We start from the raw sequence: 27314 nt of genomic DNA, 5'->3' as shown, positions 1-27314 counted from the left end.
AGTATTCGTAGAAATATGAATTATCCCATGGAATCATGTTTACATAAGTGCTATTTGCTGTCAGCCTGCAGATTCCTCTTAAAGCAATAATTTAGGAACATTCTTTCATTACTCGGTTTGCATTCATCTGCACTTCTATTCAAAATTCCACTGTCCAACCCATTTAGTTTATTTCTTTGCTTCAGATCCTTTTCCTGGCTTCTCATTCCCTTCTCCATCTGGTGTTCTGTCTTCTTTACAAAGTGATTCACAGTTTTCCAACTTTTAGATTTTGTTTGTGCTTATTACTTCTTTCTTTGTGACTTCCTTTCTTTCCACAAAACAAAAACCTCTGCTCAACTCAACACACTTTTCATTTTGTTTCTGGTGCAAGAAGACACTCCACCTGGATGTGTAGGAGATACTCTTTCTCTTCCTTTCCTCAAATAGAATGGGACAACTTCCCATGGCCAACTCACCATGGCTAACTCTCCATAGCCAACTCGCTTCAGCCAACTCACCGTGGGACAACTTGTCACAGGACAAGTCAACAAATAAAAAAGTTAAATTAATTTCAGCAGAACCATGGCTAATAATAAAACAAATAAAGTCAATTCAGAAATACAACACTTACAATAATTTCAATGAAAACATGGTCACCAATAATAAAAGTAACTGAATGAAATTATTAATACAGCTTTCAATTGTCCTGTGGCAAGTTGACCATAATGAGTTGTCCCACTGGGATTTGGCTGTGGCAAGTTGGCTATAGCGAATTCGTTGCAGTGAGTTGCCCTAAACCTTCCTCAAATCCATCCTCATAGTCCCTCAAAGCGTGTATCTAATAGTTCAATCTACAGCCCTTCATTTGCCTCCATTCTTTCCTCCCACCCGCTCACTCCCATGATAGGGACCACTGTCTGTCTAAAAAGGATGTACTAAAGCTATAAAGCTTCAAGTAGGCTGATAATACAGAATAAAATAGCAACAACCTCATTTATATTTTGTAATTGCTCTGAGAGTTCCAGGCAACCCACAGGGAGGTCTTTCCCAATTTTATCCAAAACGAAGTTACTAATCCAAAGACATGAATTCCATGACTAAGTGTAGACTTACACCTGGATCTTCACAGTACCAATCTAGAACTCCGATCACTTTCCAGGTTCCATTACTCTTTTTCAACTCTCTTGGAAAGCTAAGAACCAAGAACTTCTGCATCACTGCGAAGAGTATCCAGATTCAAAGAAAGAAGATACTTAGGGAAACTATTCCTTCCTTTCTCCTCTTTGAATTCAGCAGCCACCCACCTGCCTGTCTACATTATCAACAAACATTCAAGATTCTATAATAAGAAGGATAAACTATGATCAGATTACATTTTAATTGGGAAAGCTGTACAGATGCAATTGCTAGTATTTTTTCCTGGTGCTCCAGTAAGGAAAATGGTTTCTGAAATCACAGTCCTTTAGATATGATGGTGTATAATTTTTCTTACTGCTATGTAAATGAAAAAATAATTTATGGTGAACAGCTAAACACTTTCATGCCATGATTCTGGAAGATGCCACAAAGTACAACTTTATCTGCCTTCATAACATAATCTCCCTGTTACATCATGGAATGTATTCAAAAACTCCATGTAATTTACCATGTCTCCTTTGCTCAAGCACAGTTCCTGCTATTTGGGAAGCACATTTTAAGAGTTATTTAAAGATAGAGCTGTACAATTAAATGTAATAGTAGTTCTGAATCATTGCAATGAGAAATGGATCTCACCATCAGGGACTGCCTTGAGATGCTTTGATGGTCTCCTAACACTTCCAGCTAACAGAGGCAGCTAACAGGTTGATGAAAACTGCAGCCTTCTAATATCTGAAATGCTGAAGCTGTATTTTTCTAATATAGACAGTTCCCAAATCCTGCTTTAAAAATTCAACCAATAATGTATGCACTATTAAAGAGCACAGCTACAAATACAACTAGGACAGAGACACTAGATTAAAGCTACCATAACCTAGTGCAAAAGTATCTGCAAAAGTTCCATGTTTAATCTCCAGTTTCCCCACATAGAGCTAAGAAGGGCTCCTGAAGAGCTGCTGCCTGTCAGTGTATAGGTAGTGCTGAAGGCATGTCTTGAAATAATCCTATACTTTTCTGTAACAGTTCTGTAACCTCAGTCAAGCTCCAGGAAATGGAGAATTTTTGCCATGACAAGGACTTTGCAGAAGTCCCATAGGTGCTTTCTTCAAGAGGCAACTTATTTGAAGACATTTTGTTTCTCATCCAAGAAGCTTCTTCAGCTCTTGGATGAGAAGCAAAACATCTTCAAAGAAAAACCGGAAAAGTCCAGTTCCTCTTGAAAAAAAGCACCTTTGAGGCAACCATAACCTGGAAGACTGAGAATCTCCATAAATGACCTTGCAAGTGGGAGGTTGAAAGGAGATCATCAGAGAGTCACAGGACAGCCACCATTCATAGTCAGGGTCCCATTTCTGGAATTCTGCACTTTGATATGGCCCAAGGGCTAATCAATAAAATAAAGAACTATGTGTTATATCAACAAGCACATACCAGTGCTTGATGAGGAACAGCAACATAATTTGGAAGGATAAAAGAAAACTCATGGCATGCCAAACATTATACCATTATAGGAGGAAAACCATGTTACTCTATGGCAGCCCCAAAACGCCAGGAGTTTAGTAACATCTTTTCTAAATACCAAATTTTATTACAAGGCATATGTTCTTGTGAGTACAGCTTATTTCATCAAGTGCAGTGGAATGGCTAGATGGATTTAAATTGGGATGTGTCTTTGAGTTAGCCTTGACTCCTAGGGGCTGCCTGGACTAATTCCTGCAGGTCCCCCCGCCCCGGCGAGATTTTGGAAGAGCCAGCTCAGTGTAGTGATTAAGGCATCTAGCTAGAAACCCGGAAAGTGTTGAGTTCTATTCCCCGCTTAGGCACAAAGCCAACTGGGTGACCTTGGGTCATTCTCTCTCTCTCTCAATCGTAGGAAAGAGCCAATGGCAACTACTTCCGAAATCTTGCCAAGAAAACTCTTAAAGCATCACTAAAAATTTGCACACAAACACAAATTAGAACGGTTCACTTTGTGCTGATTGGAAGCTACTTAGGCCATGTGAATAAAAACTGCTGTAAGGAGAATTTAGAAAGATGAGAATCCAGAAAAGGGCTTGATACCTACACAGATGAAAAGTTTGCCATTATTCTGTACTCCTGAAACCCCCAAATCTTTCTATGGTTGCCCCTCTAGCAATGGGCAAAGATGTTCCCCCTGCCCAAAAAAGATCTCACATCTCTATAAGGAGAGCAAAAGAATTGGAAATAACAGTGGCATCGGGGGACTTTTTAAAAACTCTACTTGCAATCCCCATTCTTGATTATTCCAATACTTATTTATACTGTTATATTTAACATTGTTTTTCAATTATTAACAGTATATACATGCATTTTTCAGAATGAGAAGATGCATCAAGGTAACAAAGCTTAAAGAACTAATACTGAGCACCTCCACCAGCTGGAATTCCCGTGACCATCGTGTTGTTTCCCCCCCCCCCCCCAGCCCGTCCTCACCCTGCTGCCCAAGACAGTGAAGTCACTCTAGACAGATGAAAGCGGGAGAGGTTATTACGGGGTATACATGGACTTGTTTTGTATGAATTAGCCACAAGATGGCTCCCTGAGCTGAAGTATTATGTATGTTCTGGTAGAATGTAAGCGATCAAATGGGAAGAAATTGGTTTGGAATATAAGCCTAGCCCTGATTTATTCCTTCAAAGGGGTTTAGATGCCGGCCCATGGACCTCTTTTTCTATTTTGATGGCGGTGCAGGGGATGCTTGGAAAAGACCAGTTTAAATCATCATGAACATAAGGCTGGAGCTTTATGTATGAAGTAGAAATGAGATACTTTCCTTCAAGCAGCAGGCTCTCGGCAATCTCTTTTCTAAGCTTAGGAAGATATATATATATATATATATATATATATATATATATATATATATATATATATAGATAGATAGATAGATAGATAGATAGATAGATAGATAGATAGATAGATAGATAGATAGATAGATAGATAGATAGATAGATAGATAGATATAGATATAGATATAGATATAGATATAGATATAGATATAGATATAGATATAGATATAGATATAGATATAGATATAGATATAGATATAGATATATCTGTGTGTGTGTGTGTGTATGTATGTATGTGTGTACACACACACACGCACACATATATATGCTGGTCTTGTTGCATTCAGGTCTTTTCCCGTGCAAGATTGAGATTGTCTTGGCAATGTTTCAGCGAAGTCTCACTCGCCATCTTCAGGCTGGGTTTTGGGCTTAAAGTGTGATCAGAGCTGCCGTCTTTCTATAAATCTTGGTGGGAGTGTGTGGAGTGCTGGCTTTGTTTCAGTAAGTGGAATGATTGGTTGTGTGGTTGTATCATGATTGGTAGATTGGTGCTGATTGGTGCTGGCTGTGTGTCTATTGTTGTTTCGTATTGTAACCGCCTGGGTGGTGGGTGGGGTTCGTTTGTTTACTAGGGCTGGTTTCCAGATGTCTGGTAGGCGGGAGGTATCGTCACCTTTATTCATGTTGTGGGTGTGTTCTTCTATTTCGATAGCTTCCATAATTATTCTCTTGTTGAAGTGTTCAGTTTTGGAGATTGACCTGGTTCCTTCAAAATTAATTTCATGTCCTGTAGCTTTAAGGTGCTGGAAAAGGGAGGAAGTTTTTTCTTTTTTTCTGACTGCGTTCTTGTGTTCTGTGATGCGTGCATTTATTCTCCTATTAGTTTGTCCAATGTATTTGGCAGGGCAGATTTTGCATGATATTTCATAGACTCCTTGGTTTCCTAGCTGGATCTTGTCTTTGGGGTTTCTTAAGATGTTGGCTATTTTTTGGTCAGTGTTTAAGGCTGTCTTGATATTGTGTTTGTGGAGAGTTTCGCTGATTTTATCTGTAGTACCTTTGATGTAAAGGAGGAGGGCGATGCTGTTGTCCTGTTCTGTGTCTCAGTTCTTGGGGGGAGTCTCCCTTTGGATTAGGTTGGTAATTGTTTTTATTTGGAATCTGTTGGAGATTAATACGTTTGTGAGAGTGTGTAATTCAGTTTTCAGGTAGTCTTTGTCGGCTAGGCGTTTGGTTCTGGAGATGAGGGTCTTGGCTACAGAGTTGATCTGTAGTTTGTGATGATGGGTGAGAGGGGTGATCCCATGGGTGCTCCTTCTATCTGTTTGTATCTTTGTCCATTATGGATAAAGTATGTGTTGGTTAGGAAGTGGTTGGTCAGGTCCAGGATGTGTTTAGGGGGGTTGTGTTTGTTCTGGATAGCTGTCAAGGCTTCTTTTATAGGCACTTGGGTGAAGAGAGATATGACATCGAAACTCACGAGTAAGTCGCTGGGTTATAGATTTTGTTTCTTTATTGTTTCTATGAAGTGGAGTGAGTTTTGTATGTGTGAGGTAATGGATTCTGCATAGGGTTGGAGTTGTTTGGTGAGGAATTTGGCAAGATTCTGTAGAGGTGAGCCTATGGAGCTGACTATGGGTCTGAGTGGTGTTCCTTCTCTGTGTATCTATCTTGGGGAAGCCATAGAGGTTGGGGCATCTTCCTGAAGATGGCGAGTGAGACCTCGTTGAAACATTGCCAAGACAATCTCAATCTTACATGGGAAAAGACCTGAATACAACAAGACCAGCATACCTACACCCGTCAAAATCTACAAAAACAAATGTATGTATGTATGTATGTATGTATGTATGTATGTATGTATGTATGTGGGTCTTTTCCTATGTAAGATTGAGATTGTTTTGGCAATGTTTCGGCGAGGTCCCACTCGCCATCTTCAGGCTGGTGTTTTTGGCTTCGTGGTCGGATTTATAGAGAGACGGCAGCTCTGACCACACTTTACTCGCACAAGCCAAAAACACCAGCCTGAAGATGGCGAGTGGGACCTCACCAAAATGTTGCCAAAACAATCTCAATCTTACATGGGAAAAGACCCGAATACAACAAGACCAGACTTTAGCTCCAAGCACAGGTAGCCTATCAGCATGTGTTTTATATCCCACCTATCTAGCTCTATACTGACTGGCAGAGGCTGCTCGGGGGCTCATACAAGGCTGTTTTGCAGCTCAATTCTGAATCCAGGAGAACACTTAGTTATGCTAGGCTATGATGTACCCTTCTAGAATTAATATGTGTTTCAGATTTTCTCTTCTATAAACAATCTTTATATCAAAGGTGGGTTGCTACCAGCATCATTGCCGGTTCAGTGCAAATTTTTTTTGGGTGTACGTGCGCATTTACATCAAAATGTTAGAAAAGTGAGGGTGGAATTACATTTATGCAATGGAAATTTTCTGCGATGCGCAGAACCAAAAATCAAGATGGTGCCACTGACAATAGAACTGGTTTGGGGCCGTGGGCAGCCAAGTTACTACCTATTCGGCCGAACCGGTCCAAACCGGTAGGAATTCCACCTCTGCTTTATATATATTAGGAATCAATGTTACATTGAACAATCCTCTACACAACTTAAAAGGATAAAATCATTTGAACACCATATTTTAAAACTAATTATATACATCTCCAAAGACAAATGAAATTCCATAATCTCCTACTGCTTCACCTCACTGTTCTAGTGAACAGCAGGTATGAGATAAAATGCAACCGTGACTCTACTGTTATTCAGGCACACACCGTTAGACATTAGAAGCACAGGATAGGATTGAAAAGCAGAAAACAAAGGACATCAATCTCTGCACAATTGCTCCTTTTCCTGAAGCATCCAGTATTAACCAGTCTTTTACTGAAGCTTCTAATGTTAACTAGCACTAAGGTCGGGAGTCATGTGGACTGCTGAATTGATGATTCACAGCTAAATGAACAGACACCACAAAATCACCTGTCACAATTAATAGCTCCATATTAAGAATCAGTATGGATAACACGAACAGATTAGTAATGCATCAGTTACATTTGGGCCCACACTCGTCTGAGAAACTGAGTTACAATTGTTATACATACAGGAAATATATACAGCTTTCCAGTATGCTTGTTTGCTCACTTTTTTTTCTCAAGTTGTTGCACACCTCATCAAACAGTTGGCTGCCTCAAACTCACTGACTTGTACTGAAGAACAGAGTTCCATATTGGAAAAATGAATGCACTTATGCAATTTGCATGCAAAGTTGGTGCAACTCCCATTGCACTCTTGATAAGTGGTATGCATTGATCATAAATATTCGTACATACAATTAACCAGCCACAAGACACATGAAGCATGGTGCACCAAAAACTTTATTACCTGATTCCAGCATTCCATAATGCCTTATTTTCAATCGAGCCGAGGTGGCGCAGTGGTTAAATGCAGCACTGCAGGCTACTTCAGCTGACTGCAGTTCAGCAGTTCGGCTGTTCAAATCTCACTGGCTCAGGGTTGACTCATCCTTCCATCTTTCCGAGGTGGGTAAAATGAGAACCCGGATTGTTGTTGGGGGCAATATGCTGACTCTGTAAACTGCTTAGAGAGGGCTGAAAGCCCTATGAAGCGGTATATAAGTCTAACTGCTATTGCTATTGCTATTTTGGCTAATACATTTAAATCTCCACGTTACTAGATCACCAATCACTGAAAAGAGTGAGTGATGAGCAAAGAGAGGAAAAGGAAGAGATGAAACAGATAACATGGACAAGGAGGTGCAGGGAGAAGGTCAGAAATATTGCTATTGCTTTTGGGGCATGGCAAATGAGATAGTGATGGTTGCTTAACTACAGATGTTCTTGGAGACTGTCATCATAGAATCAGACAGTTGAGGAGTTGGAAGGGACTACAAAAATAATCTTATTAAATCTTCAATAATGTCCAGGAAAACCCATTTAACCATTCTCAAGAGGTGGTTGTCCAGTCCTTTCTTTAAAAAAACTCCCAAGTTAGAGAACTTACAGTGCCAAGGGAAAGACTGTTCCGTTGCTGTACAAATCTTATAATTAGGTCCCCAAAGGTGCTTTTTCAAGAGGCAACTGGACTTTCTCGTTTTTCTCTGAAGACGTTTCGCTTCTTCAGCTCTTCTTGGATAAAAAATGAAAGGTCTCCAAAGAAAAACCAGAAAGCCCAGTTGCCTCTTGAAAAAGCACCTTGGGGACAACTATGACCTGGATCACTGAGAATCTCCATAGACTCTTACAATTAGGATTTTTTCTTTATTTTAAAATACAATGTACCAGTAGGGAGCTGAAACTTATAGCCATTATTTCTAAATATATTTAATCAATGTATTGACCATCTCAATTAGCAAAGCAACAAAAATAAAATAATTAAAAACAAACAACCACCACCACCCCCGATCCAACAGTAAGAAAGAAATTAGCTAAATATGCTCGTACCGTACATTCCAGTCTAGTTACTGGGTGAGCCTTGGTCACCATGATGGATTACCTTAATGAGGCTAGAAAGAATGTGAGTCTGGTACTCTTACTTGATCTCTCAGCAATTTTTAATACTGTTGACTGTGGCTTCCTTTGAACTGGATTTGTTATTGGAGGCCCTATTACGTGATTTCATTATTTTTGGTAAGATAGAGTCTAAAGAATAGCATTCGGTTAGTTCCCTGACAATCTTGCACAACTCAATGTACCATCTGGTCTACAATGCAGTGTTAAGCTGTTGGGTCTGTTTATTATGGAATTTAAAAAGAACTTTCATCAGTACAAAAAGTACTTGGGTTATGACAGCAATTATGACCACCAAGCAATGTGGTCTTAAAGCATGACATCAATTAACTGCATAACTTAGTGATGGCAATCTCAGTGGTCTCTGTGGCCAATATTAAGTGAGGATCACAGGTCATTAAGCAAGGACCTCATGTGACTGGGACTGCAACTTCTTGCATGCTCCCAACAAGCAAAGTCAATGAACACAGATCATGAATGTGTTTTATAAAAATCACTCAGACAGATTGGCCTCCCACTTCCAATTCACCTGGCAATAAAAGAGGGGGAAGGGGAAATACATTGGCACTTGCAAGACCTTATTATTATTCTAAGAAAAATAGTTTTAGATCTACATAATGTCTGCTCTTAGTATGATCTGCCTTATAGGGTTGATACGATTATCAGCTTTGACTGGTATGTTAACTGCAGGCAGGAATACCTCTGCCACAATGATTCATTTAAATATTGTTCTACAGAGCACTACACAAATTAAGATTATTCCAATCATATTAGCCTCCCAAGCACCAATGTTCTTTGCGAAATGTCCTGCTCCATCTTTTTGTCTCAAAGAGGTCAAAGCTGTCCTGCCCATCTCATTTCCTCTCCAGGGTCCAAAGGCTCTCCAAAGTCTTCTGTTTACACTGGACTTGCCCAGACATTAACTCCCTTTAATATCCACCTTTTTAAAGGACTGCTTTTAATTGTTTTTTTTTTGGACTTGTGAAACACTATGACATTCTTTCCAATGAGAAATGGTATAAAAAGACTTCAAATAAATACATGTGATTTGTCACAAAAATGAATAAGTCCAAAGCTCATGGAAAGTGCACACATTTGTACCACGTTGCTCTTATTTTGAAAGGCTACACCTGATCAATAAGTTTAGGTCATAATTGGGATTCAGCATACATCTTCATCAAAAGGAAGGAAAGAAATTGGCCCTTTTTAGGATGCCTTGACTGCAGATTTTCAGCTATCATCATGCTAACAAAATGTAACAAAACTGAATAAAATGTTGGGGGAGGTTCTAGGTTCTAGGGCCACAGATTGCCCACGAGGTTCTAGAGCTACAGATCACCCATGTTTACTTTTAAAAGTTTGCCTTACTTTTTTTTAAAGAGTAAATTGGTACAGAACTAGAGATTGCAACTAATGTTATGAATGGTTTGCTGAGAACCTTCTTCATCCTGGGTTCAGAGAGGTTTGAAATGGTCATAGCAATCACAACATGACTGACAGTTTTATTCATTTATGCAAACTATCGTTGGATTTCTTTTTGATGCAACAGAACCAGCTGTTCTTCAAATCTATTTCTTTTGGACACACTTTCTTCATTAATATGTCTGCCAAATAACTCCTCTGCATATTTGTGTGTGAGCGCGTGCATGTGTAACAAGGTATAACATAAACACTCAGATTACTGGGTGATAATTACCTCATATGACTCCTCTAGGATATACTGAAGATTGCTTTGCCCAGATAATAGTGGGCAAATTATTGTTAAAGTATCTTGTTCAATTTGCATGATTTTCAATGTGATCTCCAGTAAGCTGCTACCCAGAATGTAGTTGGAAAGGAACTACTGCTTTGTGCCTTCATTCAATAACTTACCCAGAACGTATCCTTTCTTCTACAACTATGTGTATCTGTGAGTGGGTCTTTTTTCATGAGAAGGCATAAAATCAGTATTGCTTGCAGAAGCAATGTTTAACATTGCAGACAGCCATTTCATCAGAATGTATCACAACTCTTATCAAAATTAAGATGAAGCTTTCTTTCCTTAATTCTTGCATTCTGTGACAAGCATATTTGTCCTACATATCTCAGCTTCTTATGTGTTGAAATGCTTCAATTACATTATCCTTTGGGTGACAAAGTATGCTGCCAAATCCCTGGTTAACCTTCAATGACCCTTTCAATATTAATTTTCAAGAATGACCATTGAAATAATGACCAATAATTACATGAGTCATTGAAACACCTCATTTCTATGTCCAGCCCTGTTCTAGGCAGAGCTGCAGTTTTAGAAATATGTGTTAACATGCTAATGTTCCTTTTCAACTCCAATAAGTTCAACTGTTAAGTGGGAGAACAAATGTAGAAAAATACTTGGGGAACAGTGTTAAGGCATGGATCATATAATCACAGTGAATCATGGGCTTCCTCAAAATTTAGCAGGGCAAAATGTAAAGGTAAGGCCTTGTCCAGGAGATTTGTGTTGAAAGAACCAGAAGTCCTTTATAAGGATAAACAGAACATCATAATAGTTAAAAAGGACTGCCCTAATCCTACACCAGCCGTACTAGAGGCCAATGTTAAAACAATTTACTACTGCATTAAATATTCTTGTTTCAAAATGATAGAGATGATAGATAGGTAAGTAAGTAAGTAGGTAGGTGGGTGGGTGGGTGGGTGGGTGGGTGGGTAGGTGGGTGGGTGGATGATAGATAGATAGATAGATAGATAGATAGATAGATAGATAGACAGACAGATGGATAGAGACAGACAGATAATGATAGATAAAGATTGATAGATGATAGATAGATAGATAGATAGATAGATAGATAGGTAGGTAGGTAGGTAGGTAGGTAGGTAGGTAGGTAGGTAGGTAGGAACAGACAAAAGTTATTTTTTCCAACAACTTTCAGCTTTCCCTGTAGAAAGGAAAGCTATATAAAGTAATGAAGGAAAAAAAGGGACATATATTCCTCAGCAATGAAAGTTCAATGAAAGTCGATGAGCTTGGGGAGCAGGAGAGGGGAAAAAGATATTTAATTCCATATTGAAAATGTTAATCTTTGCTAGCTGGGTTGCTTTAGATTGGGTCCCAAGGGGAATAGGGCAGACCATCAGTGAGAGAGAAATGGTTCAGAACAAATGATGACGTGGCTTTTATCCTGAATTTTCTGGTTAAATTCCAAAGTAGTGGGACTTTTAAAAGAGAGAGACTGCCCGTGTGCTCAAAGGCATGAAGAATCATTACTTATTGTTATGTAAGTAGCATAACATTGCTTAGGGCAATATTATACCGTTCCATCAAGATAATTCACTTTAAATTTTTCGAACAATCTAAAGAGGCTCTGCTTCTCCCAGCATGTTCCTCCTTCTCCAGTGTTGAAGTAGCCCTGTCTCTCAAAGATTTGGCCTGGCCCTTTCAAAGCACCATCTAAAGCACATCAGGATAGTAGAAATATATTCTCTGCAGGCAAACACATGCTTCAAAAGACATGACCATTATGATCCACCATGCAACACGTTGCGAGAGCAAATCTGTTAAATACTCCATCAATATTTCATCATATATATAATTTCAAACAGCCCAGCCTTCCATAATATCTTGCCTGAGGCAAGCAACCATTTTAGAATTTCAGCCAGCAGGATAGTTCAGGTGCTGGATTAGCAGCAGGGAGAACTAAATTTAGCCTATTTTCAGTTACGGAAGCTTACAGATTGACTTTGGGCCACTCCAGAGATGGAATTCAACAGGTTCTGACCAATTCTGGAGAACCGCTAGTGGAAATTTTGAGTAGTTCGCCCCCATCTATTCTCTGCTTCCCAAGTCCCAGCTGATTGGGAGGGAAAGGGGATTTTGCAGTATCCTTCCCCTGGAGTGGGGAGGGAATCGAGATTTTACAGTATCCTTCCCCTGCCATGCCCACCAAGCCACGCTCACAAAACCAGGAGTAAAAAAGTGTTGAATCCCACCACTGGGCCACTCACATTCTCTTAGGCCAATTTACCTCATTAATGTTTTATAATTTTCCCCCTTGTTATATGGGGGAAATACTGAAAGGAGTAGTGGTATCCTCATTGTCTTGAGTTCCTAGAGGAAAATGGGGATAAATGAATAAATATTTGGAATGTTGAAGATGTCTACTGGGTCTTAAAATGATTGCCACGGTGAGGCATAGCCCATCACAAAAATCACATGGACCACCCTGAAAAAGCTTCTGGCAATACAGAATCTTCTCTACCATCTCCAAGCTCACATTCCTAAGAGTTTATTTTTTCCCCTTTTAAATTAAAGTTAGGTAGGGGAAGGAGCTAAATGGCACTAAGGGAAAGGTCTGCATTTTATTTTTGCTGTATTATATTTGTTGTTTTAATTGGTTCTGCAGAGTGCTTTACTTTCTGGTTTTATTGTACGCCACCCAGAATGGCTTTGTCTGAGATGGGTGGCCATAGAAATTGGACAAATAAAAATAAATAGCAATAGCACCTAGACTTATATACAGCTTCATAGTGCTTTTACAGCCCTCTCTAAGCAGTTTACAGTCAGCATATTGCCCCCAACAATTTGGGTCCTCATTTTACTGAACTCGGAAGGATGGGAGGCTGAGTCAATCTTGAGCCGGTGAGATTTGAACTGCCAAACTGCAGTTAGCAGTCAACTGAAGTAGTCTGCAGTACTGCACTGCGCCACCTTGGCTCTTATAATAAATAAACAGGTCTGCCACTGTATTGAAAAAATACATTGCCTATCTATGATACAACTCTGCTTAGATAGTTTTATTTTGCACAAAACAAAAGTAGAATGAATGAGTGTGAACTCCAGACTAATTATCCTTAACGTGTCTTTGTTTTAATAATGGAGCAGGGAGAAATGCTTCTAATTGCTTCTAGGAGCCGAGGTGGCGCAGTGGTTAGGGTGCAGTACTGCAGGCCACTTCAGCTGACTGTTATCTGCAGTTCAGCGGTTCAAATCTCACCGGCTCAAGGTTGACTCAGCCTTCCATCCTTCCGAGGTAGGTGAAATGAGGACCCAGACTGTGGGGGCAATTTGCTGACTCAATTTGCTAAAAATCTGTAAACCGCTTAGAGAGGGCTGAAAGCCCTATGAAGTGGTATATAAGTCTAATTAATAAATAAATAAATTAATAAATAGTCCTTCAAACGTATATATGCAGAAAAGAGAAATAGTTCCAAACAGAATCAATATGAAGCAGAAGGAAGCAAAGAAAAAAAAGTCTCTAACTTCTGGAGAAAGCCACTTAAGCCAACTTTGAAAGCTTCATTACTTTTTCCCTTGCTCTAAATTCCCTCCTGACTTTGTTTTCCAATACTGCTCGTGTATCTAGAGAGCACCATACTCTTTGTCTCAGGGGTCAGCAACCCATGGCTCAGGAGCTGCATGTGGCTCTTTCAGCCCACTGCTGTGGCTCCCTGTCGCCAGTTGGCTCCACAATTGATAGGGTTAGGGCTTTTGGTTAGGACAGGAGGATGAAAAAGGATGCCGTGCTAGGAGGAGACTCTATTGTGAGGGAACCGGACTTCTGGTCAGCTCCAGAATTAAACAGGGGGCTTTTGGTTAGGGCTTTTGTAGTTCTTTGAGTGTTTAAGGTTGCTGATCCCTGCTGTATCCCAACCAACTGGCTACTCATTGAAATTTTCAACTTATGGCTAGTAAGTGGCATATACTTTCCTACTGCAAGTTAAATTCTCTCTGCTGTGTAAACCAAGGATCAGCTCATGGAAGATCTTCTCCAGACTGGTCTCTGAAAGGCATGTTCGGAAGGGAGTTTCAACACATCTGAATAGGCCCCCAAAGCCTGGCATGAACAAAGCGCTGCAGATGTTATTAGACTGTGCTAAATTGGCCAAGCAAAAGCCTAGGAGGGAAGCCTCGGCTAGGTTTCAATTCAGCAAGCTTCACACATGTTCAGAATTACATGCTGTCTTCTTTGCACGCGACTCTTAGAATGTGCTGGTGAGAAAAGGGGCAAGGCAGCCTAGATAGCAGAAAGGAATCAGGAGGCACAAAATGATGCTCTACGTTCCCCAGAGTTCCCCATGGGTAATGCAGGATTGTTCAACTGGATTCTCATAGTTGCCATGATGTAATAACCGAGCCTTTGGGGATAATGTGAGACTGAATTGATAGTTCTCTGGCACATATTTGATTTGTGTCCAATAGCTGAAATACAGAATCGTCTCTGAATGATTACCATTTAATTGAATTTGGGCTCAGCAGAAGTAGATTCTTTCCCAAATTCTGATCAATGTTTGCCGTGCTAAACAAACAATTTAAAAGAGATGTTAAAATGCACTTTCATTTGTTGCTGGATATTCTGGGCATCTCTTAGCCAACTGTAATGGTATGTGATAATGACCTTGGGAGACAGGAGGAAGAGATACAGGGTAGACAATCATTGTGTCAAAGGTAACTGAGCTCACCAAAGGAAAGGGGGTTTGGGAAGTGTTTCAGAATGACCCCCCCCTAGTTTTCTGGAGAGTAACATGAGAAATACTTGTAGTCTTTCAAGATTCTGTTAATCTAACCATATAATACAGTTAGTACTCATAGTTTTGCTTCTTGTCTGACTATCTCAAAGAGCTAATACAACTGTATTTCTCCGAAAATAAGACAGGGTATTATTTTCTTTTGACCCCTGAAATAAGTGCTTGGCCTTATTTTCGGGGAGGTCTTATTACTTTTGAGGTAAAAGAGGCGGCGAGCGTGCTCACCTCATGGCTGCTGCTGTGTTGCAATATTTTGGGGGAGGGTTTATTTTAGTGCATGTGCTCAAAAGCCCAATTGGGCTTATTATCCAGGGAGGTCTTATTTTCAGGGAAACAGTGTAGATGAAGATGTGATTTTTTTTTCGAGATGAAGAGGGAGGGTGGGAAGGGAGGAGGGAGGGAGAGTGAGAAATCATTATCTATGCTAGTGTTTCTCAACCTGGATGATTTTATGATGTTTGGACTTCAACTCCCAGAATTCCTCAGCCAGCTGGCTGGAGATTCTAGGCTTTTGAAATCCACACATCTTAAAGTTAGCAACTGTGAAAAACATTGCTCTAGAATGAGACAGATGGAGTTAGTTGGAGTAACTCCCTCTCTTGAAAAACAGGGAGGAGACAAGAATATGGCTGTCCTTGATCTGGTGTCCATCTGAAGACTTGAATTTCACTTTGCAGAGCAGTCAACTCTGTAATTTAGGACTGACAGTTCATCACATTAGGATCATATTTTTCAAAAGTACTAATAAATTCCCTCTTCACAAACTCATACATAAACAAATGTAAGATGTATTTAGGGACGGGTTTATTCTTATACTTCTACTTTGACAATCAGCTGTATGCAGGAGTGGGATTAAAAAAAATTACTACTGGTTCTGTGGGCGTGGGGTGGGTGGGCGTGACTTGGTGGGTGTGGCAAGGAAAGGATACTGCAAAATCCCCATTTCCCCATTTCCTCCCGATCAGCTGGGACTGGGGAGGCAGAGAATAGATGGGGGCAGGCCAGTGAGAGGTGATATTTACTGGTTCTCTGAACTACTCAAAATGTCCACTACAGGTTCTCCAGAATTGGTCAGAACCTGCTGAACACCACCTCTGGCTGTATGGGAAGTCAATTATTATGGTGTCAAATTCACATTATGTTCCTGTAAGGATTTAATAAAATGTGAATTACACACTAATGCAAGAAGAATCACAGGCCTTAAACTTAGACTTGGCCATTCTGTGATTTATGGCAATATCCAGAGTCCTTAGGAAGAGTAGAGAATTAGAGAAAGTAAGATCCGACTATCTGCAGTCACTAACAGCCCTTGGGCAGCTAAGAAGACTGTCCTGGGTTCAAAATCCACATTTACCTAAATCTGAAACTTTGTTTGTTTAACTGAGTCATATAGCAAAACTCTGAGAAGCAGGCTTCAGATCCCAAAGAGGCACCCTCAAACAGGTCTCAGAATTCACCACTGCTACCAGCATCACTGCTGGATCACCTTCTCTGATACTCCACTGATGAAACCTGCATGACTATAATTATTTATATAACCTCAAAGTTAAAGTATGATTATTCCTTGACCTTGATGTAGTCCCGTTCTTAGCAAATCCTGTCAAAAGTTTGTTGTAGCTAGTAAAAATATTAGAGATTGAATTGCCTGCCAAGGGCTTCCTCAAATTGGCAGCCAATGCAGATTTTTATATCATACCCCAGTCTTCTCCAACCTGGTAGCCTCCAGGTTATGGAGACAGCAAGTCCCAGAATCCCAGCTGTATTTCTGCCAGGCTGGCTATAGCTTCAATACTTCTGGACAGCATCAAGTTAGAGAAAGCTTCCAGATGTTGAAGAGCTGGAATAATGAAGCTGGCTAAGCAACTACTAGACCTTATACACTACAATGGATTATAAGTTTGAGCAGAGACTTCTTCGCACCCAGACCCACACATGACTCTATGTGGCTGTAAGCAAGTCTCATTTGACTGAATCTTCCTTCCTAAAGGAAAGATGTGCAACTCTGGGGTCAGAGCTGATCTGTTTGAAGACAAGCTGGGCATTTTTAAAAGTGACAAAACATTTAATTTATACGAAACCGACATTTTCTTTCAATTAAAACAATTTGCAGCTAATATGATTACTGCACCCCCAGGCATTTCTTTTTTTTCCCCTGCCACATGAAACACAACTGGGGTTGAGGGGATTGGGAACACCACCTCAGGAATCCTTGCAACCATGATGTTGTGCCTCCTACACATGTGTGCACTGCTATGAACTCTATAGCTTAAATTAAAGAAAGGTTAATTGCTGCTGCTGCTACAGAAGAAGGAGGAGAAGGAGGAGGAAGAGAACAACAACAACAACGGGAGGAGGAGGAGGAGGAGGAGGAGGAGGAGGAGGAGGAGGAGGAGGAGGAGGAGGAGGAGGAGGAGGATCTTACAAGAACCTATGATCCAGAAGTGGGCTTCAAAAGTTTTAGCAAGAGGTTCTCTGCCTAGTTGCTCGTTGGCCATGGCCATGGTGGCCGTGGCCTAGTCAGCCTCCTGCACTATGGTGGGGGGCATTTTTGCCCTCCCTGGGCTCCAGAGGCTTTCCTTGAGACTCCGGGAGGATGAAAACGGCCTCCCCAGGCTTCCGAGGCCCTCTGGGGGCTGGAAACAAGTCCGTTTCTGGCCTTCCTGAACTTCCGGTAGGTTTGTTTTTTGCCCTCCCTGAGCCTCCTGCACTTACCTGCATCCAAAATGGGCTGTGTAGGGACTCCTGGCAGTCCAGGGAGGAGTGGGTGGAACCAGCCAGGAGTGAGATTTGGGGGTTCTCCAAACTGCACAGAATCTTAGCTAGAGGTTCTCCTGAGCCCACCCCTGCTATCACCCCTCTAAAAAATTGCTTCTACCAGTATGATGAGCTTTTGCTGCTGACTTCCTAACCCGAAAAATGTGGCCATTGCGGTTTCTTTCTCAAACCCTTTAGTCCATTTCAGGAAATTCCAGTTAATTATACACAAAAGGGTGTGTGTGGGAGTAGGGGCAGAAGTTTAAGAGAGTCGAGGCATTCTTCGTCATTAGGAAGGTGGAGAGAGAGAGAGAAAGAGAGAGAGAAAAAGAGGGAGAGAGAGAGCCTCCGAGCCCTTTATGTGTCAAGGAAATTTAACCCTCTTTGGCTGAAGGCCAGGAACTTTTCATGTGGATTGGAAACCTCAGCCAGGAGATTCTCGGGTGCTAGAAAGAACCTTTAATTTAAACCAGGTGCCTCTGGAAGGGAAAAAAAAACCCCACTTCATGAAAGGCAAAAACTTGGTCGCGTTCCCTCAAAACAAAAGGGCAATCACGGACATTTTGACTGAAATATCCCCTTTTTGGAATGCAGCCTTCATGCTTTAAACAAACTCGCTGAAACCTCATCCATTTGGACAATCGGCATGAAACTGAGACTACCCATATTTCTGGAGCCGGAGCAAATGCTTGAAGAGGATGCCAGTTATGTCCACCCAAAGTTGCAGAACCCTTACAGTATGGAAAGCAGCACACAGGCTGGCAGGGAACAAAGGAAAGTGGGGTTTGTGGCTGTCAGCCTTCACAGTGGCCTTCCTCTGTTGCTGCTGTCTGCAAAAGTTAACACTGCGAGTGCCATGGGAAGCGAGGAGGCCCATGGAAGATGGTAAGGAACACCCATTCGTACTGCCCATTTGCTGGCTGATAGAGGCACAGTGGGGACAGAGGTGTTGGGGACGTCTGTTGCTGCTGTCACATCTTTGCCTACAATCCTTATTCACTTCATCTTCTAGAATGGGCTAATAGAGAATGGCTGCCCAGGGGTGATGCTCCCTACATACAAAGTCCTAGAGATTTAAAGAATGCACAAGGTAGTCTCTGTATATAAAAACGGATTCCTCTGTGAAGGGTCTGAGCTTGGTTATTTTCTTGCAGATATTTCATTACCCAAACTAAGTAACATCACCAGAACTGCACAGTACAGTAAGGAAACTTCTGCAAGAAAACAACCAAGCTCAGACAGCACCAAGGACCTCTGCCCCATTTTAACCCTGAGTTACAAATATTATCTTTCACTGGCATCGTTCTGTATTTTAATGAGGTTGGCTCCATGTGATCTCCTGCAGAAAATTCAAGGTTAACTCTAGGCTAGGGCGCCCTGGAGCCGCATGTGGCTCTTTCATCCCTCTGCTGTGGCTCTTTGTCACTGGTCAGCTCCACAATTGATAGGGCTTTCGGTTAGGACAGGTAGAGGAAAAAGGACGCCGGTTTAGGAGGAGACTCTATGGTGGGGGAACCAGACATCCAGTCGGCTTCAGAACTGAATGGGGGAGCTTCTGATTAGGACCTTTGTGACTCTTTGAGTGTTTAAGGTTGCCGATCCTTGCTCTAGGCCATTAGAAACATTATACAGATCTCTGGTCTGTCCTTTACAGCATAATTGTATCCTGTAACATATAGCATCCTTTGACCGGCAGCAAGATTGGGGGAATCTCCCTTCCATTGCTACTTGGAAAGACATCTGGAGCTTTATGTTGGTAAATCAAGTCCTCAGTCATCAAATAATGTCCTTTCACAAGTAAACATCATGGAGCACAAATCATTGGAAAATCCTCTACCATAACTAAAAGGAACAGTAATGATGTATTGCAACTGATTAGATCAGTGGCCCCCCAACCTTTTGGGCTTCAGGGAGAGAGTTTTTTCTGTGGACCAAAGGGGATGTGGTTTCACATGCCACCAATGGGGAATCGCTTGTTTGGGCAGACTAGTTGCTGGAACAGGGGTGGGGAGCCTTGAATTAGATTAGAATTTTAAAAAATCCTGTCCTAGGAAGACTGCCCATCCCCAGTGCCAGGCATACAAAAAAAAAAAAAAGATCCACCAGGACTCCTTCTCTGTTCCCCATTCTGAGTAGTGAGGCCAAAACTCTAGTCTCTCCCCACCACCACCATTTGGAGGGTTTGGACATTTTGAGGGGTAACACTACTTAAATGCTGCTTAAAGCCTCCCCTTCATTCCTTGTCAGAATGGTCTGGTCCAGGGGTGGGATTCTATCCGGTTCAGACTGGTTGGGTGTGAATCGGTAGCTTCAACAATCAGCTGGGAGCGAAGTGGTTCGCTCCAATGATCAGGTGGGCCCGCCTGCCCAACCCTGAGCTTTACTAACCTATATCTTCTCAGCTAATACGCACGGCAGAGTGGCACCCCGGTTGTGTTACTCCTTAGCAGTAACATGGAAGTTAAATTTCCTTAAAACTATGCATGCATGCAGTGTGCGAAGTGCACAATCACCACCAGCAGGATCCCACCACTGGTCTGGTCCATCCACTTTGGAAGGCAGCTCCAAATATGGCACACAAAGTCTGCCCCTGAGCTAGCAAACATGGACTCATGCCTGATCCTTTTACTTTTAAATAAGTGGGGCTAAACTGGACACCCAGTTCTTCTGACTCTCTCTGTTTCCTAATACATCCGCCTCTGCAGTTTTCCAAGGATGTTTTTAATATTTTTATTTTATCATAGATATGTGGGTCATTACAGGAGGAACAGAACATGTGCCGTACATAAAAACACTATCTTTTCATTAATAATCTTTGCAGGTTAAAAAATACTTCTGGAGAAGGATATGAGTAGAGCATAGAAGGAAACTATCTGATGCAAAATTAGAGCTTTCCTAATTTCCCCAACAATGCCCTCATCTTCCATCTTCCACCTCCCCATGTCCTTTCAGCAACTCCTGAGCTTTTTACATTAAAAGGAGAGGAGAATGACTCTGAGGCCACTTGTGCAGGAGACCCTGAAAATTCCAACTTTGCACACCAGAAATAACAGAACACAGAAACTCTTGGCTGGGATTTATGAAACACTCCATAAATCTCCAATGAGATTATTTATAGTGTCTTTAATGTCTTTCAGTAGCTGAAAGAAAGTACTCCAAATGCGGGGGAAATGTTCGCTGAAATCTATCATGTAATTCTGAATGAGGCAAAATAAATAATAGGCCTCTGTTGCATTTTTTTGCTCTTTGTATGTATGGCATAATTGGCGTGCATGAGGATTGCAGTGCTGAGAATTTTCAGCCAAGGCTGCCATTGGTTGCACTCTGGGAATTGCAGTTCCCAACACATCTGGAGGGGCCTTGGGAGAGAAAGGTTGCCAGAATAAAGGTAGAAACATTAAAAAGTAGAGCTAAGCAACTGAAACTCTATACAATTTGCGCTAGGCACAATATTATGCTAAAACTTTCTACATTTGTTCCGTTTAGCTACATGTAATAACTAAGAAATATGAACACGATAATCTATTTCTCAGTTGTTGTCAGCAGAAAATTGCTTTTTGTTTTAGAATTAATTTCTGACTTACCCAGCTAAAACTATAAAAAAATCCAGACGATTCCACGTGTCTCCCAGGTAGCACTTCTTCCCAAAAATCCCCAAGGCAATCATCTTGATTATCATTTCCACCGCAAAGAAGGCAAAGATAAAATCATCAAAGCTCTGGAAGATAAAAAGCAGGATCTGTGACAAAAATCTGAGCTGGTGGCAGTTCATTTTTCAAGAAATCTGACCTGATCTGTTCTAAAGCCATCCTCTATCCCAATCTTATATTCTCCTGAAGACAACTCTTCCCACATTTCTAAGTTTAAAAGAATGATGGGCAAGGAAATTATTTCATCCCCAGATGTGGGACGAAAGTGCACAGCTATATGAGCTGGATGTTTCCTCATCTCTAGTGCCAAAATGAGTAAAGAAAGCCTATTCAAGTTGGCTATGAGTCTCCAACCACAACCAGATTTATTTAGGTAGGAAGCCAAGATCTGAACAAACTAGACTATGAATTACCCTCATGCGACAGATTGTTTGCCCCACTTTGTGTCAAAAACAACTCCCCTACATTTTAACAGTGGGAATCGGTGGTTTTGCTTCCTCTTTAGATCCAAATTTCAGTTCTCAGTGGATCTCCCACGCTGAATAATGTTTGGATTTGAGGTGAATTCCCTATCCCAAATAAATGTTTGGCTCATGTATTTGAATTCCTGCTAGTTTCTGCAGTAAATTTAGCATTTACTGCTTTCCTTGGATATATGTCATGAAAACTATGCATATGGATAGCTCAAGAATGATAGGTAAGAAATCCATCTTGATTCTTTACCCATATGGCAAAGAGACCAGAGAGAGAATTGCATCTAACAGAATTTCCCTATATCCATGGAATGTAGGATACAGGATACAAGGTCTTAAATCAGGTGAAAACATTTGCCATGAGAGCTATTCTCACTCAGACTTGCATATCATGTTCCTTATTTCTTTATTTGTGAACATTTATATGACCTACCAACTCACTTTCAGTGATTCCGGGTAGCTTAATAAAAAACAATAAAAAGCAATAATCCCCATCCCCACCCCTGATGACAACAATCAGTCCACTCAAATAAGCCATTTGATGGGCTCCATCCAACTCTGGGTTCTTTGCAGCAAACCCTCAGGACCTTGAAAAAGAGTGTGAAAGTGTGGGCCAATTTTATCTCCTCAGGGATGAGGTTCCATAGGGAGGGAGTCACCATGGAGAAGGCCTTACTTCTTCATCGTGCTAGTTAGATCATTAGGAGAAGGAACCTGTAGCATTTCCTGTCTCCCTCCTCTGGTGGGTCAGGTAGATGTGGACCAGGAAAGGCAGTCCTTTAAAAAACCTGGTCCCAAGCCATGTAGGGCTTTGAAGGTGACAAACAGCACCTTGAATTGGACCCAGAAACAAATTGGCAGCCAATGTAAATCCAGGAGGAGAGATGACACATATGCACATTTAGGTAAAGGTAAAGGTTCCCCTCGCACATATGTGCTAGTCATTCCTGACTCTAGGGGGCAGTGCTGATCTCTGTTTCAAAGCCGAAGAGCCAGCACTGTCCAAAGACATCTCTGTGGTCATGTGACTAAACGACTAAATGCTGAAGGCACTCGGAACTCTATTACTTTCCCATCAAAGGGAGGGGGGAGTCCTATTTTTCTACTTGCATTTTTACATGCTTTCAAACTGCTAGGTTGGCAGAAGCTGGGACAAGTAATGGGAGCTCACTCAGTTAAGCGGTGGTAGGAATTCAAACTGCCAACCTTTGTGATCGACAAGCTCAGCATCTTAGCCATTGAGCCACTGCGTCCCTTGAACATTTAGGCCTGCACAAAACTATGTGGGCCACTGTCTTCTGGACCAACTGAAGCTTCCAGATACTTTTCAAAGGCAGACCCTTATAGAGTCCTAGTTGGTCTTTTAAACACACGAAAAAGAAAGCTTGAGATGTTAGAGATTGAACCTGAAGCCTGATGCAGTCAAAACATGAGCGTCTTTTTCCACTACGCTAAGGCATCTCTCTTGTATTACATTTTGACAAACTGGCATAAAGATAAAACAAATTTTACCTGGAGGATCTTGCAGCGTGGAGAGTCGCAGCCCATGTCTTCACAAGGGTGGAACATGCCCAAAGTGACACAGTTCAGGAGAATTACCAGCATACTCATTCTTTCAAACCAGGTGCAAAAGGGGTCAGTCAAGGAAAAGACTAAGTTTAGAAAATTAAACACATATTCTAAGACATGGAGGCATTTTTATACCTATTTTAGTTAAGGCACTATAGAAAAGAGTAGCCAAAACATATGTGAATTTGAGTGCCAGTGTCTTCCTTTAACAGTAACAGTCCTACTTCTTTGTAATTTACCTTCTCCATAAAAGATAATCACGTATCTTGCTCCTACCAACCAGTCACATCCATAGGCACCCCAGTTCGTACTGCAGTTTTGTAAAACACACATTTTGCCTGCTTCCTATCTTTGGCCAGCAAATCCTGGGGAAGATATAAGGGTTAAATGAAAAATAATGCCTCCACCTCTATAACTTTACATTTGGAATTTTTAAATACATGAATTAGGAAATTAATCTTTGAAATGAGTTCCTTTGTTACTTGTATTTACTTCTCCATATATTGCCATCATTTACTGCTCTCCTGCAATAAATTGACAATTGGCAGGCTAAATAATGCCACCATAAAAGAACCCCATGCTTTATCTCTTCAACTATGTCAAGACAATCCTTTCCATTTTTTCTTGAGTCAAACACAAATGTATTTCTTCAATTTTGGGAAAAGGTGGAAGCACCAAGTTGGGACTATATGATAGATGAAGTTAAAAGGTGACAATCAACCTCAGGTTAGTTTCTTGGGTAGCTCATGACATATGAAGACAAGCAATGTGATGTTTCTGCTTAAATATTGTTTAAAACTTTTGGATGTTTCAAAGTAGTGCTCTGAGTTGATAGTAGTGCCAGGTTCAAGAAAATCCATTTGACTAACAACTTTTGCAACTCCGAAATCAAGAATTTTCCTGCAGAGATCTGAATTTTAATCCCCACCCCCAAGGTTTCAAGATAATATTCATAGACTGACATTTCATTTATGCTTAACAATGATGAGCCTGTTTCACTGCCTATTGTGATCTGTGGAAGAAATTTCTCACCTTCATTTCTGTAGTGTGACAACCATTACTGCAAAATGTCAACTCTTAAAAGTTTTATTTGAAATATAAAACTTTTCTATTTCTCTCTACCCTCAGCATTCAAGGAACTCTTCTTGCACAGATCTTCTGATATTGAACAATAATAATGAAGATCATTAATGTGATCAATAAAGTGACCCCACACATTCTTGTGAAAAGCAAAGCTTGACAGCAATTCCACTTTGAGTAATCAGTTGATTGTTCTCAATTAGTTCATCAACCTATCTCATAGGAAACTCATTAGTTGATATCATAGGTCACCTATTTTGTCCTTGATCATAGAAAATCAGCTCTTCCTGGTTTATCATCATGACATTTTTGTGGTCCAGTGATCCACAATATTAATATCAACATAGTCATCACCATAAACATCCTGCATTGAGTGGCACTTTTCAGTTGGAAGCAGACTTTCAATAGCCAAAAACTGAATCATGGCACACCATGCTGATTAGTATTCATCCTAGTGCTTTGATTGCATGAACAATAACATGAATGTATTCTCAGAGCAACTTCCTGAAGTATAATAACAGATGGTAAAGAACGTGTCAAGAACAAGTTTTGTGCAGTGGTTAAGGCATCAGGCTAAATACCAGGAGATTGTGAATTCTAGTTCCACTTTGGCCAGTTGGATGACTTTGCGCCCGATACTTTTTCTCAATTCCAAGAAGGAGGCAATGGCAAACCACTTCTGACAAATCTTGCCAAGAAAACTCCAGGGACTTGACAAGGCAGTTCTCCAAGTATCAGATAATATTGAATGAGAGAATTAAAAAAAATGAAAAGAACATGCCAAGGCTTCTAGTGCGTTAATACTGAATCTGTTGGTTACTTATATTATTGGAGACATCATCTTTCATTTAACCCAATGTAAATTTCAACTACATTTGTACCAAAGAAGCTTCACTCAGTGGGCAGGTGGGAGAACAACAAAATGCATATGGATGTCATCATACAGATGTAACTTACATGCATGAATCAAATATGGGGATGCAAGCCCATAACCAAAGCATTTGCACATATGTCATAACGATGGACTGCTGCTTCTGCTAATGGCGATTTCTGCTTCTCTCTTTTGTAATATAGATAATAATGGCTTCAACATAACTAGGATCTAGTAATATATATATTACTAGTATTTGTGCTGATAAATAAATAAAGGGAGACTAGTATAGATATATTTATTTATCAGCACAAATACAACACAAATGTAACAAAGACAACAGTAAAAATATTGGGTTTCTGTCTGGATGGTCTCTTGTGACGAGCCGATGGACAGAGAATGGAAGTAGTAACCTTCCTCCCATATTTGGGCATACCAGGGGTTGTGACTTTAAATGTATGTATATTTATATATATGTGTGTATATGTGTATGTGTATGTATATGTATATGTGTGTGTGTGTGTATGTGTGTGTGTGTATGTATGTATGTCTATATATATATATATATATATATATATATATATATATATATATATATATATATATATATATATATATATATATAAAGTTTTTTATTTTTCCATTTTCATAACATAAAACCAAATGTATACTATTACATAGTCAACATCGTATTGTATTATTAAATGTTAACATCATTTCGTCTTGCCACCAACTCCCCAAAACAACTATTGGTTCTTCTGCTCTCTGTACACCATATTTATACCTTATCCATCACTTTCTTCTCCCTCTCTCCTCTGCCTCCCTACCCCCTTTCTTCCCTCTGTCACCCTTCTCTTCTCTACTTCACCTTCCTCTCCCCTTCTCCTCTCTCCCCTTTCCACTCTTTCTTTCTCTTTTCCTCTTCCCCTCCCTGCCCTCTCTCCTATCCCTCTCTTCTTCCCTTACCTCTCCCCTCTACTTCACACTCTTCATCTCATTTACTTGATGTATTTCAGCTTCTGAGTGAGCTTCATTTTATTTTGATGGTATTTATAATTCCTTTTCAAAATACATATTTAATTTTAACATATATTTTCCTCCTTTTTTAAAAAAGAGAGGAAAAAAGTATACCTATATAGTCATTGTGCTTTTAAACCACCACCACCCCACCTCATTTTGGCCGAGAGGTAGACCTGGTTACAATTCCCAGCTATTTTCATCATTATAATTATATAATTATGCATCCTTACATCTCCAACCTTGTGATTCTGTCTTTAAATCTCAATAGTTTCCCATTGTACGTATATTTCATGTTCCCTCACCATTTTTCCATATTTTGGTTTAGATTACCCTTAATTGTCTAAAATGGCAATCCTTACTGTTCAATGATCATTACAATTCCCTTAATCTACTATCTAGAATAACAAGCGGTACACATCTCACTTTATTCATCATATTAGAAGTCCTATATATGTCCATGTTTCGTATATTTTAACCCATGTTTAATTGTCCTTCTATTGCCATATTCAATCAATTAGCAACTCAGTTTAATTATCATGTATAAAAGTGAATCACAAACCTCTGCTTTACAATCTCCCCATATCAATTTCATATTGTCCATATTCCATATATTTAACATTTATTTATTTATCTGCATTATTATAATCAATCAGTTAGAAATTTAATTTTATTGTCATATTTAGGAGTAAACCCTTTATCTCAGCTTTGTATTTTCCCATATAACAATTTCTAGTTATCTGATTTTTTTCCTAATAAGTCTTTTGTCCCACTTCTCTATTCCTGCCTTCTCTCTTTTCTTTGTTTTGACTTGTGCACCCTCTTCAATTTTCCTCAAACCACCATCAAAGAAATCTTTTATATTTTCCTTTGTTGGGGCGTAACCTTCTTCTTCAATTTTCCTTGTGCCACTGTCAACCTCCGAAAC

General features: G+C 40.3%; 1 protein-coding gene across 7 annotated transcripts in view; it reads right to left on the bottom strand.

The window, feature by feature from the left end:
• CACNA1G (calcium voltage-gated channel subunit alpha1 G) overlaps positions 1-23468 on the bottom strand; it is a 248541-nt gene extending 225073 nt beyond the window's left edge. For all 7 annotated transcript variants that reach the window (XM_087710029.1, XM_087710023.1, XM_087710026.1 and 4 more), the window contains exons 1-2: positions 23362-23468; positions 21311-21444 (exon numbers count right to left, since the gene is read on the bottom strand). In XM_087710029.1, the coding sequence (XP_087566155.1) occupies positions 21311-21444; positions 23362-23460 (233 nt within the window). In that variant the 5' untranslated portion in view covers positions 23461-23468. The remainder of the gene's footprint in view (positions 1-21310; positions 21445-23361) is intronic.
• Positions 23469-27314: the final 3846 nt, after the last annotated feature.

This window comes from Thamnophis sirtalis, unplaced genomic scaffold, assembly GCF_051295495.1.
Source record: "Thamnophis sirtalis isolate CommonGarterSnake01/CBP01778 unplaced genomic scaffold, rThaSir2_p1.2 scaffold_3, whole genome shotgun sequence".
Taxonomy (NCBI): Eukaryota; Metazoa; Chordata; class Lepidosauria; order Squamata; family Natricidae; genus Thamnophis; species Thamnophis sirtalis.
Note: the sequence above shows the minus strand (reverse complement) of the source record. Positions and strands in the feature narration are given on the sequence as shown.